The 13,076-nt window shown below is 48.5% G+C and overlaps 1 protein-coding gene and 1 pseudogene across 1 annotated transcript; one reads left to right on the forward strand and one right to left on the reverse strand.

Annotated features, from left to right (window-relative positions):
- Positions 1-347: 347 nt before the first annotated feature.
- On the forward strand, positions 348-5,074 carry LOC133912101 (phosphatidylinositol 4-phosphate 5-kinase 2-like). Its single transcript, XM_062354681.1, has 8 exons — positions 348-1,155; positions 1,239-1,406; positions 1,507-1,672; positions 2,007-2,117; positions 2,228-2,421; positions 2,507-2,637; positions 2,755-2,857; positions 3,544-5,074. Exons 1-8 carry the CDS (start codon positions 725-727, stop codon positions 3,848-3,850), a joined length of 1,611 nt encoding a protein of 536 aa, XP_062210665.1. The 5' UTR covers positions 348-724; the 3' UTR covers positions 3,851-5,074.
- Positions 5,075-5,862: 788 nt separating this feature from the next.
- Positions 5,863-7,721, reverse strand: LOC133910493 (bZIP transcription factor 29-like; annotated as a pseudogene).
- Between the last annotated feature and the right edge of the window lie 5,355 nt (positions 7,722-13,076).

A 13,076-nucleotide genomic window follows, 5' to 3' on the forward strand; every position in this document is an offset into this window, starting at 1 on the left:
CATGTAGATCATGTTACAAGAAAACCAACAAAATTTGTTTCACTTGATTTAAAACTCAAAAGAATTAGTTATTTATTTTTTTAAAAACCAACATGTTTACTTTATGTTTATGAGCTTTGTAAAAATTATGAAGAAATTAATAAAACTCTAAATGAAGTGAAGCTAATTTTATAGATGCTCTTTAAGTACACCTATACATAATTTTATATGTATTTGCATGTTAATATTTTTCTTAGCATGGGTTAATAAATGAGATATAAGTTTTTTAAAGTATATTTTTCTTTTTTTTAAAGCTTCCTCTCATTAAATATGATGCGTCGGTTGGAGCTCCTCCTCGGCCACCCACCCGCCGTGGCCGTGCGACCAAGACGACGCCCCAGCCGCGTGCGCCGCTCCCTGCCCCGCCGAGCGGGAGCGCCTTTTAATTTCCGGCTCCGCAGCCGCCAGTATATTGTACTCCTCCCCGTCCCGCCCGCTTGACATCGCGTCCCGTGCCAAAGCCGACGCGCACAAAAGCAACCCAAAGCGAAAGCAAAGCGGCCACCACCTCCCTCCCTCCTCCACCCCACCCGTCACGCCGAAGCCGAGCAGCCATTATTCCTGCTCTCGTCTCGTCAAATCCCCTTCCCTAAAATGAGAAACCTAGTACTACCATAGAAGCCCACGCACCCACCCGTGCTCGAGCGGCACCGGACCACCGAGTGAGGCAGTGAGCCGTGAGCCCATGCCACCGCGCGCCGCGGCCGCCGCCGCCGCCTCGCAGCAGAACGACTGCTGCATCCACGGCATCGGCCCCCGCTGGCGCGGCGTCGGCGATCTCCCCGGCGGGGCGCCCTGCAGCTACCTGCCGCAGCGGAAGCGGCTGTCCGTGGACGGCAAGTGCACGGCGCCGCGGATATGCATCTGGGAGTGCGACGGCGAGGCCGGTGACATCACCTGCGACATCGTCGCCGCACCAATCCGCCGTAGCTGCAGCGCGAGGACAATGCCATGGGCAGCGCCTCAACCGGCCCCGCCGTTCCGGACGATGACGCCGCCGCCACCGCGGCCGAGGCCGCAGAGGGTGGCGGAGGAGATGGGCAAGAGACCCGGGGAGACCATTCTCAAGGGCCACCGGAGCTACAGCCTCATGCTTAATCTGCAGCTTGGCATAAGGTAGCAATGCTCTCGCCGCAGTTACGTTACCTAGTCCTTGGAATAATCCGTGTCTCAGTGTTGGTCTGGTCTTCGTGCCGTAGCTATTCGGTGGGGAAGTCGTCGGCGCTGCCGTTCAGGAAGCTCTCGTCGTCGGACTTCGACCCGCGGGAGAAGGTGTGGACGCGGTTCCCGCCAGAGGGGTCCAAGCTCACGCCGCCGCATCACTCCGTAGATTTCCGGTGGAAGGACTACTGCCCTGCCGTATTCAGGTGCTATATTGCTCTGGTGGTCATGAATTTGGTCATTTGGAGAAGAACTGCGATTGTTTTGTGCGCGTGGATACATTGCCTGACTGCTGAGTGATGCCAGGCACCTGAGGAAGCTGTTCGGGGTGGATCCTGCGGACTACATGCTCGCCATCTGCGGGAACGACACTCTCCGGGAGCTGGCATCCCCGGGCAAGAGCGGGAGCTGCTTCTTCGTTACGCAGGATGATCGGTTCATGATTAAAACCGTGAAGAAGGCCGAAGTGAAGGTCAGTCGTTAGAGATAATGCCTTTGATTTGCTAGACTAAATTCCCTTCATTCATGGAGGCACTTAGTTGTTAGTTCCATTATTCTTCTACTACTTTGGGCATCTTTAACTCTGTGCTTTAATTCCCGAAACAATTTCTGAAAAAACAGCTCTAATAGCAGAAAAGACCTTTCGCGATACCTTTTTTTTTTTGGCGATACCTGCTCTTTTTGTTTTCTGCTTTGGAACTTAGATTTGTTGCCCATCTTTAAATTTAGCTTGTTTATGAGGAAGGGTATACACTAATTTTAGTTGGTGACATAAACATCGGCTTACTCAGTATCTTGGTTAGCAGGTTCTAATTAGGATGCTGCGGAGTTACTATGAACATGTTTATCGATACAAGTCTACTTTATTGACAAGGTTTTATGGCACACATTGCATTAAGCAAGCTGGCTGCCCTAAGGTAAGCAATAGTCTCGTGAAAGATACATAGCTCCTTTAATTCTTTTCTTTGCCATTACATTTCTATACTAATGATCTCGGCAATGACAAGACGACAACCTTGACAAATAGGTCCGGTTCATTATAATGGGCAATTTTTGCTGCTCAGAGTATAAGATCCATAGGCGTTTTGATTTGAAAGGTTCCTCACATGGTCGGACTATCGACAAAGCGGAACAGAAGATTGATGAAACCACAACTCTAAAGGACCTTGATCTTGATTATGCATTCCGATTGCAGAGATTTTGGTACGAGGAGCTTATGAAGTGAGTTGCCCATTAGATTAACTTAAGTTCACTGGCTGCAATATCATGACAACTATGAGATTGATCCCAAGTTCGTATCGCACAGGCAAATACAGATGGACTGCACATTTTTAGAGACACAAGGAATTATGGACTACAGCTTGTTACTAGGAGTTCACTTTCGTAATGATTTCTCAATGCCTAAGATAGGCCTATCCCAGTATATTGGTTTGTCAAGTAAGTAGCATGGATCTCTGTTAGTTTCAACTAATCTGAATTATGGTATGTATGTATTTTGCTCATAAGTTGATAGTCCACCAATTTTTGTCTAACCTTGACGATGTGCCTGATCAGAATCCACTGGTAAAAGAAAATCATTTGAAGGTGGAGGCGATGTTTGTGAGCTTTGCTTTATGGAATCTGGATGCAAGGATAGAGATTTGATTATTGACTCTCGGTAACTTATTACTTTCGTGTTCTCTTTCAATTTCTTTGCAAAGTAATGTAGACTGTTTAGGAATAACGAAAATAACCCTTTATGAACTTGGTCGTAATAAAGCGTGAAACCCAGTGATTGATCAATCTCAGTATTATGAGTATAGAAAATGATAGGTCACCAGAGAAAAAATGTGTTGTATTATTGCCCATATCAGGTGCGGTAGTCCTTCAGAACTTGTCAACTATTCTTTAATATTTCATCCTGGTGAATTTTGGGTGTAGGTGTGTAGGTAGCCACTAGTTGCTTCTATGAGCACATCAGTGAAACTATTTTGATAATTTGGGTAGCATAAATGGAATCGTTGTTTCTCTAACTTGACAGGTAGTTCATACTCCTACTTTAGTTCTAGCTTATGTAATTTAATGTTCAGTTAGGAATCGTTGTTCTCTAACGCTAGTCTCCACTATGGCAAAGTGCTGACTTTTATGTTGTATATTTTCAGTAATGCAATTTAATGTTCTCATCATGATCCTACTTTGTTGCTTCCTTTGTAGCCAACAAACGAGGAGCATCATTTGGTCATGTTTGTTTGTTTAAGTCAAATGTCTATAAAGGAACTATTAAGATACCTTTAGCTATTGCATCTCGTGATCTTGTCGAGTCTTTTCCGTTGGGCTAATCCAACCTCTGCCTGGTCATATCAGGAAACCATTGGTCCAGTTAGGAATGCACATGCCCGCACATGCTGAGCGAAGGTCAAAGAAAATACTAGACAAGTTTCTCCTAAATGAAAGACACTTGTTCATAACCACGCCAAGTGGAGGATCGCGGGATGTCTACCTCTTCTTCGGAATAATTGACATTCTTCAGGACTATGACATAACTAAGAAGCTTGAGCATGCTTACAAGTCCTTCCAAGTCAACCCTGGCTGCATTTCCGCTGTAGACCCAAAGCTATACTCAAGAAGGTTCCAGGACTTCATTCGCAGAGTATTCATCAAAGAACAGTAAGAAAATTGCATAGGGTTAACTGGTGACTGTTCCACACTTCCACTGACTTTTTACATGATGAGATCCATTGGTGAAGTCTTGGGTATGATCGTACCACCGATCCCGAGCGTGCCCTGAAACAGTGGAAATGATGGGCGGTTTACCATATGCACAGTTTTCTGAATAATTGGCGCCATGGAGCTCAGCCGACACGCATGCTAATGTTGAAAGGACGTGAGCTAAACTATAGAGCACCGCCTTTTGGAAGACTTGTAAGATGTAAGTGCCGACTCCATGATTGCGGAGCACATCCCAAACGTCCCTGTTATTTATTCTTTTTGCACTAGCATCTACCAAGAATCTCAAGTGTTTTTGTTTCTTGGGATGCCTGATAAATATGATCTTGGCCGAACGGGGATCAGACATTGTACATGCACATACTGTCGTGTAGTAAAAACACTAGATGGGTTTAGGAACTGGTGCATCTTCTCAAAGTTCAAAAACCAACTGAAATGCAGCTTGCCTTCAGTAAATATGTGCAGCTTGTTTCTTTGCTTGCGGATGAAAACTCTCTTGCCGGACTGTTCGGATGAATTATTGATTGAAGCAACGCCATGTTCATGGTTCAGAGAAAAGAAGCTGTCTTGTAAGCAGTGTTGCCTTCTTTGCAAGCATTTGCAGCTCATCTTTTGCTCGCGCCTACTCTGACCAGAGTGGTGACTGGGGACTGGAGAGAGGTAGTGCCACTTGCGCTACTCCCACTGGCTTTGCGAACTGGAGAAAGATAAAGTGCAAAAGCGGAAGGGAGGGGACATGCATCAAAAGGAGAGAAAGAGAGTGCAGGGAGATGCTGAGACAGATCTGGCCTGCTTCTGTGACTTAAGTCTGTCTAGTGATGAATTTTTCTTCCGTCCTCTCGGCGTTGCATGGCGTTTCCCCGACTTTGCTTTGTCCCACGCCAAGGCCTACTCCATTTCTTCTCCCTCCTGTGCTCAATCTTTTGTCATGCTCTGCTTTGCTTGGATCTACTATAACCGGGCCAGCCTTCAGCATGACTGGGGGAGCAGACCAGGTGATCAGAACTTCTTGAGGTCAGGATGATGCATGCCACTCACGCATGACGCGTCCTATTCTATGTATGGCCAGGCCGTGCTACTAAAGTGGTACTAGTAATACACTCTAGGCAAATAAGTGATTGTTATTTCGCAATTGTAAATGTGTGTTGGTATATACTATACATGTGTTATATTGTCTCTGTCTTCAGTTTTATTGTACCTGTGTTGTGTTTTTTTTTTTTTGTGTGTGTTTTATCAGGCATATCATGTGAAAATGCTTCAGAAGTTGGGAATTTGACCAAATTAAGGTCTTGTTTGTTACAGTTTTTGCTGGTAGATTCTAGAGGATTTTGCAGAAGTTGTGTCAAACAAAAGAATTCTGCAGTAGAGTATCAGTAAGCGGATTCTAAGAATGAATTGTATAATTTGGAGAAGCATAATCTATTTTTCACGTAATTCTTCAGAAAATGGATTGTATATAAGCACAAACCATGCCAAATAGGATCTAAGTTTTGTGGGCCTAATGGTTGGTGGACCAGTGTCAAGAGAGTGCTGGGAGTGGTTATGGTGCGGTCACTAGTCAAAAAGTGTTTAACATGCATATCAAAGGCTCAATCTCTCTTTTACACTTTATTATTTGATTTCCCACGTGTTACAACGTGAGCTAAAAATTTGCACACGATAACATTGTTAACTTCTCTAATAGCTCACCTGGTACGATATGGCACCATAAATAAACAACATAATTCTCATTGGCAAAGTTGAACATATGCAAATTGTAGTCCTGACTGCTCGCCCATCCTTGTCCTTAATCCTTCTACCCAAGCTTCCCTACCGCTGTCACTGTGCAACCAACACTACAAAGAATGATTGTACACTATCTTTTTTAGATGAAAACATTATTTCTTCAACAAAATATCGAAACCCATCTCCACAACTCCCTCCAAAGTCCTAATAAGCTATTTTCCAAACTTAGTATCATTTGATCAGCCAAATAGACAACCACTGCAACAGATTCAAACGCAGAACACAGCTTTTAAATTCTTACGGATAAGATGAAAATGTGAGTTCAAAATTTCAGATATTTGCAAAACACATATTAACAAAACACCACCCATTTAGATCCTTGTATAAACATGGTGAAAAATGATGATACAATATAGAGGTAACTGATTCACAACCCACGTCATCCGAAATTACTCGAATTATCTTGGTCGAAGAATGTATCATGTGCTACTACTAGAGCTGGGACTTGGGCCGGGTTGGGCCAGCCTGACCCGGCCCCCTTTGGACCTCGGGCCATTCGGGCCGTGCTAGGATGGCCCGAGGTGTTGTTCGTGCCGGGTCGGGCTGGCTCGAGTCACCTCCAGCTAGGCCCAGGTCCGGCCCAAAGGCACGACAGGCCTCATCGGGCCGTGTTGGCACGGGCCCGGTACCGTTTTGAACACATAAGATTTCTTGGTCGCTGTTGAGCCCATGTCTATTTGCCAGCTGTTGGATGGTATAACCACTGGGCTCGAGGATAGTGGAGTGGAGTATTGTATCTTTGACTAATATAAATGTTGTTGTACCTGTAAACCATCACGAATTTATCAACTGGTTCTTTCAATGTCACCGTTTTGACAAGGGTTGGACCATGTCCACACACATGTGAGCTTGAACATTGAGGTGACAGGGATTGGACCACCATGTTTGCACACATACGATCACCATCTCTGCACACATATGATCACCATCGTGCATCGGGCTATTTTTGTGCCGGGCCGGCTCAAGCACATCCCATATTTTGTGCTGGGCCGGGCCGCCCATCGTGCCTCATATCAAGTCCTGGTCCAGCCTGTGAATCGTGTCGGGCCGGCCCGACCCATCTATACTCGTGCCGGGTTGTGCTTGGGCTAGACCGGGTCGTGCCGTGCTTGGGCCAGCCCAAAAAACACGACCCAAAGTCCCAGCTCTAGCTACCACCCATTCGGGTTCAGATGATCATGAAAAATATTGGCACAAAATCAATATATTATTATGCCATAAAATCTCCATTAGCTCCACAGAACAAACCTGCAACATTGTCAATTGTGCTGAGAGCGTAGTAGACTCCGTTTGCAATACATGTACCTTATGGTCAAGCTCTTGAATGTACCTCATCTTGCACTCCTTTGACCCCGCTGCAAACTGTCGATTTGCTAGAATCCTGAAAAATTCCACAAGATACAATGCTCGATTCTGGAAAATGGATGAATGTCCCAAACATACAAAAAAAATGCACACCTCTTGACTCTCTAGGGTCCATCAAATCTATCTCCGCAAGACGCTCGTTTGCCATGATCTTCTTCTTGTTAGCCTCAATGAACTCTCCATTTGCAAGCTCCATATCAAACAGTGCCACAACACCTCCTTCCAGGGACTTGCCCCCGTCCTTCCTCTCTACTGGCATGGACTGGCTCTCTGTCGTGTTCCCAGCGCGCGTGCCGCTCGCACGACTGTTTTAGTCATCATGGCGCTCCTCAGAGGAGTTGAGCGGGTCCAGCCCATCCAGGTCCATGTAGGCGTTGATGAGATCGTACAAGGCCACATCGTCGTTGTCCAATCTGCAGCCCTCCATCGCCGTGGCCGCCTCGTGCTTCATCAATGGCGACGGTAAACTAAGCTGCACGAAGCCGAAGGGGATGTCGCTCTGACCGCTGGTGTCTCGCCCTCATCAGTGGCAGCCCGAACGGTGGTGGGTCGGAGTTCAACGACGACAGGGAAGGTAGTATAGCGGGTGCCACACCCAGATTGGCGTACGGAGGCGGCGGGATCGAGTCGAGCGAGAAGAAGAGTGGCTGGGATAGTGAGCGCATGGTGGCCCTCACCTCCGAGGCCCAACATCGCAGGGATCTAGCCGTAGAGGATGGGAAATGCACCTACAGGTGCGCCGGCGGCCGGAGAGACAGCGGTACACAGACACCTATTCGAATCGCCAACTTCAATTTTCTCGATTCAGATAGGAGTAGGGCTTCGCGCGGTAATACCTCACCGGTGTCGTCATTGGGCATGAGAGAGGAGATCGTCTTCACGAGCACGGAGGCCACGCCTGGATAGTGAGGCCCAAGAGGAATGTGGCAGTGCACAGATCGCTACGGCTAGAAGTTGACGCGCTTGACCAACGGAGAGTGAAAAAGGGTGGAGGGGTGGTTCACGGATGGGAGGAAGATCATGGGGATAGAGCGGGATCAGAGGGAGCAATGAGGAGCAGGATGGAAAGCGACCAGATGGAGGTGAGGAACGGGACAAGGGAGTGGGTGTTGGTGCAGGCCCCACCTTTTGGACAAGTGGGAGAGGAGCGGGACCGGGTAAGGGCAGGAGTCTTGGTGCGAAAATCGCTATATATTTTTTAAGTAGTAGAGATAAGTGTTTATTTTCTCTTTTTCAAACGCTCCCACTAGCTGACATAATTGAAACATGAGGGGTTAGGATGCAAGAATCTCCTTGGTTCATGCGAACGTTGAACTATTTCACGTGTAATTCTATGCATTTCAAACTAGTTCTTTGAAGTCAAAAGGAAAATGTTACAAACTACTAAAAGCACACATGAGCCAAATGGTTGACTCAACCTGGATATTCTAAGAGCGATGATGATTCTCACATGTTCAGTCTTTCAAGTGTTACTGCCTAATGCAGTCTATACGGTTGGGATGCAATAGAGTTCATATGTTTGATAGAGGTAGACATATGTCAATGCTGGGAAGAATGACTCCAAACATGTTTAGCGGGTATTCGACTCTAGATTTGCCTAAAAAGCGCATCCAAGTCGAGCCTAAAGATAATATGTTAAAATTGTTAAATTTTGTTTGTTCTAACAATTTAAGGACAATGTTGCATCAATTATATATAAATGTTTTGAGGCTAGTAGGCCAGCCGTTGAGCAAAGTAACATATTACAGGAAACGCTCCAAAATAGAAATAAATTATTAGTAGCTCACTTGCCTACTTTTCTTCGCCAGCAAAGATTGTGACTTCTAGAGGCTACAGTGTTGCAATTGGCTTAACAATGAACAAAAGGAAAAATTTCTAAGAGAGTTTGTAGCGAACATGGTTTTTTTAGTATGTGATTTTATCAATTAATGATAATGTGATTAATGTGAAATGTTTGTCAAGTATATGCTTTAGTATGTCTTATGGATGTAATATATGAAGAAGCCACCAAAGTTGAACTTAAGAAAATTTGAATTTGATGAGTTCAAAGAAAATTACACTTACCGGATGGTCCGATGCTTAAAAAAGATAATACACCGGATAGTAACAAGTATACACGTCAGAGTATTTTGACACAGAAGAAAAGGCTGAAGAACACATCAATAGTCCGGTGTTGATGTGAAATATACGCCAGAACATTTTTCAGAGGTGCATTTCCGTAGCAAGAGAGTTGTACACACAAGATGGTCTGACGATGGAGAGGAGTGTACATCGGAGGCTTCACCGGAGTATTTTTTTTATAAGATTTTCAATGAAGAGAGAAGTTTTACATACTGGATGGTCCAATAATCAGAAGATTATACACAAGGAACAAATGCGTAGTGAAATATGGCACAGTTGGCTCAAGTATACACATCGGGTAGTTCGGTGATGGATTTCAAGGTTACACCGGAACATCCGGTGTTCAAAATAGGTTTGAGTGCATGTCCAACAGCTAGTTTCTACTGTTGTATACACCGGATGGTCCGATGTTTGTATTGCTTTTAACGCCAGATTATCCGATGCTGTCAGTGAATCAGGAACCGGGGGTCCCCGAATCCCGAGGCCAGGCCAGCAATCTGCCACGTGGCGCTATCCCGCGGAGTCTCCTCCGCAAGGTAAAAAAGATTAAGTCCCGGGAGAGGGCGCTTGGGGCCACAGTCAGTGGTCCCCGAGTACCCAAGTTCCCCGATGATATGCGAAGTCTAAGTACCGGGAAGAAAGTGCTCGGGGAGGTATACGGTGGCTCCCGAGCACCCGAGTCCCCCGACGATCAAGAAAGCTAAGTACCGGGAGAAATGTGCCCGGGGCCGCGAGCGGTGGCCCCCTGGGCACCCAAGTATCCCGAGGACCCACTGAAGGAAGTTCCGAGAGAGACTGCTCGGGGGCTGCGTGCAGCAGCCCCCGAGCACTCGGTCCCCCGAGGATCCGTACAGGCGTGCCCGGGAGGGAGTGCTCGGGGAGGTGAACGATACCCACGAACACTCGGTTCCCCGAGGGTGGAGAAAGGGCATTCTCGGGAGAGAGTGCTCGGGGAGGTGAACAGTGACCCCCGAGCACTCGGTTCCCCGACGACTCAGAGAGCCCCTTGACAGTGGCCCCCGAGGGGCCCACTAATGAGGTGTCAGCCAGTCAAAGGCCCAAAGCCGCATTTAAAGAGTGCACGTGTCTTGTCACCCCCAACTGCTCCCGCCACGCTCGGTGTTAGTTCCTGCCACATTCTGGCAGAATGGTGTGGGGTCATTAAATGCATGAGTCACATCCCGTGCAATCTGGCCCGTCTCGGGATAACATCGTAAGGGCCGAGGCGTTCCGTCTACCGCGCTGCTGCGGCAGGAGAACAAGACAGGGCGGGCACGCCGGGCCGCTCTGCGGCTGCCCGGTGGGCCCTCTCCACGGCGCCCGTTGCCAGTGCATTTATGGTGACGGATGACCGGGCGTGGGACGCATTTTTCACCCCCGGTCACTTTGCCCAGAGGTGATGATGACACACTTTCCGTTTATGGTGTCTCGAAACTCATGCCCCCCCTCCCGTTCGGGGCACGCTACTGCCGGCAGGTATTTAAAGCCGCCGACAGCGCGAACAGAAGAGAGGTTTTCTCAAAAAGAAGTTTTTGGAGGCTTTGGAGAAGTTTTCGAAGTAGCGAAGAGAAGAGAAGATCGAGAGCACCCAAAGCCAGCAGATACGCGTAGACCGAATAACAAGGAGCCCCAGGCTCTAAGATAGATAAACATTCTTGTAACCAGCAACATCCTTGAGGGACATCCTCAAGGCATTTATAGTATCCGTACAGGAGTAGTGTGTTACGCCTCCGTGCGGCCCGAACTTGTCTAAACACCAGCGTATTTACTCAGTTCCGCACTAGATCATTCCACCCCCACCGGCCATCGCATTCATACCCATTTATTTCTCTGACGAACATATTCAGGATCATCTCCCCGGCCGAATCTCTAAAAAGGGGTCCCTCAGGATCCCTGCGACAGGAGTTAACCCTCCGACAGTTGGCGCGCCAGGTAGGGGTCAGCAAAGGCGCGACGACGTCGACTATTTGGAAGAGCGCCGGCGGCGTGCCGCCATCCGAGCAGCCCGCTACCAGCAAAACCTGCGGCGCTACCATCAGCGTCACATCCGGGCCCGATCTCTCGAGGTGGGGGATCTAGTTCTCCGACGCGTCCAATTGCGCGAAGGAAGGAATAAACTGTCCCCTATATGGGAAGGCCCCTTTACCGTGATCAGTGTCCCGCGAGAAGGCTCCTTCCGGTTGGCTGCAGAAGATAGGCAGCCGCTCCCCAACGCGTGGAACATCGAGCACCTGCGCAAGTTCTTCCCGTAGATGGCCATGTTTGCAGGCTCAGGTCAACCAGACCGGGGGCTCCCCCCCCCCCCCCGCCCAAGTTGACCGGGGGCTACCACTAACTAGGTAAGTCACCCAACCTTGTAAAAAAAATTGTCAATACAATACATATATCAATGAGCCGTTCCTATGTCAAAATTTCATTTTTCTGGATTCCATATGTTTAATCTGTCTGGTGAGATGCTCGATTGTGCGAGAAAAGTTCGCTCTCTAATTTTCCCCGTTGATAAAAGAATCCCGACCGGTATGCGTGCGGGCAGTTGCCGCTGACTTACGTCTGTCATGGTAGGCTGTGGTGTTCGGTGTCGTGGCAGGCTCCCGGGCATCACTGAGTCCTTGGGGTTCTCGGGTAATCCTATCGCTTGAGTTGCTCGAGTAGTCCGGAGCCTAGGCCCCAAGGGCGGGCTGTCGGTGCTCGGTCTGGTCTGGCATACCCGGGCGCCACCGAACCATAGGATCTCAGGGTTATGCCTCTGCCTGTCTCTGTCCGCCGGTCTGGGTATTCGAGAGGTCTCGGGTCGAAAATGAGAGCAGTCTATAATGAGTACCGCACTAACAGAGCGCACCAAGCAAAGAATTTCTCTATTTTTTTCAAGTCACAGATCGACAATCAAAAGCAAAAGCAGCTCGACCGCGAGGGCCTCAGTGCCCAGGTCGCTACTCGGCCCTAAGGGTCCTCGGGTGTTCCTATTGCTCAGGCATGAGTGGTCGAGATCGCCTGATCCTGGGCCCCCCTTGCGCCCCCCAGTGCTCGGGCGCCCCAGCCGTGGGAACCAAGTTCCCGGGCACCCCGAGCTCGGAGGGCATGCCTCTCCTGGATCGGTTGGCCGAAAAGCTGACAGCTGTCCGGTGAGTGGTTAAATTCACACGAATTTACATTCAGTAATATATTGTTCCCGAGTTGTCCTCGGGGGCCCTCGTACTCTAAGCTGTTCGGCGAGATGGTCTCCTCGCGCACAAAACCCTGCCACGTGTCTGCTTTTTCCTGGAACAACAGAACGGACAGTAGAAAGGTGTATCGTACGTACGACAATGTCTGACCGAAGTCTTTCATGGTGGTCGTGGTGTTCGGTCCGCTTAAAAGGCCCCGGGCACTACCGAGCCTCTGGGGTTCTCAGGTTATCTCACGGCTCGAGCTGCTCGAGCGATCGGGAGCCTAGACCCTGGGGGAGGGCTGTCGGTGCTCGGTCCGGTCCGTCCTAGCCCGGGCACCACCAAACAGTGGGGACTCTTGGTCGCATTCCTGCCCGCACGTGTCTCCAGTCTACTTGCTGAGTGGTCGCAGAGTGGGAAAGTGTTCACTGGTCATGGCGTGCTCCGTGCTGGATCGATCTATCTCCCGAGCAAGGAAGTTCGTGCCTTTGTCTTTTGACTTAGCCGTTGCGGACTCGCGAGGGCCCGGGAGCTGAACGCGCCGAGAAGGCCTCACTGCTCGGACGACGAGTGGTCGGGGCGACTTCGTTCTCGGGGAAGGAAAGGTCGGGCTCGGTCTGACCGAGTACTCCTCGGGGCATCAAGTGAAAAGAATAGAAACTTCATCAAGCACTCAGAAGAATACTGGAGTTGCGATCCCAAAGAAAAGCTTCTATTATATTCACAAAAAAGGACAGCTATTCTGAGGGATCA

The sequence above is a fragment of the Phragmites australis genome, chromosome 3, assembly GCF_958298935.1.
Source record: "Phragmites australis chromosome 3, lpPhrAust1.1, whole genome shotgun sequence".
NCBI lineage: Eukaryota > Viridiplantae > Streptophyta > Magnoliopsida > Poales > Poaceae > Phragmites > Phragmites australis.

Excerpts from the sequence above, each read along its gene's own strand:
- LOC133912101 (XM_062354681.1), top strand. The coding sequence starts at position 725 with ATGCCACCGCGCGCCGCGGCCGCCGCCGCCGCCTCGCAGCAGAACGAC. Across the intron at positions 1,407-1,506 it reads TACTGCCCTGCCGTATTCAG|GCACCTGAGGAAGCTGTTCG; the intron begins GTGCTATATTGC and ends GAGTGATGCCAG. Across the intron at positions 2,118-2,227 it reads AGCAAGCTGGCTGCCCTAAG|GTCCGGTTCATTATAATGGG; the intron begins GTAAGCAATAGT and ends CTTGACAAATAG.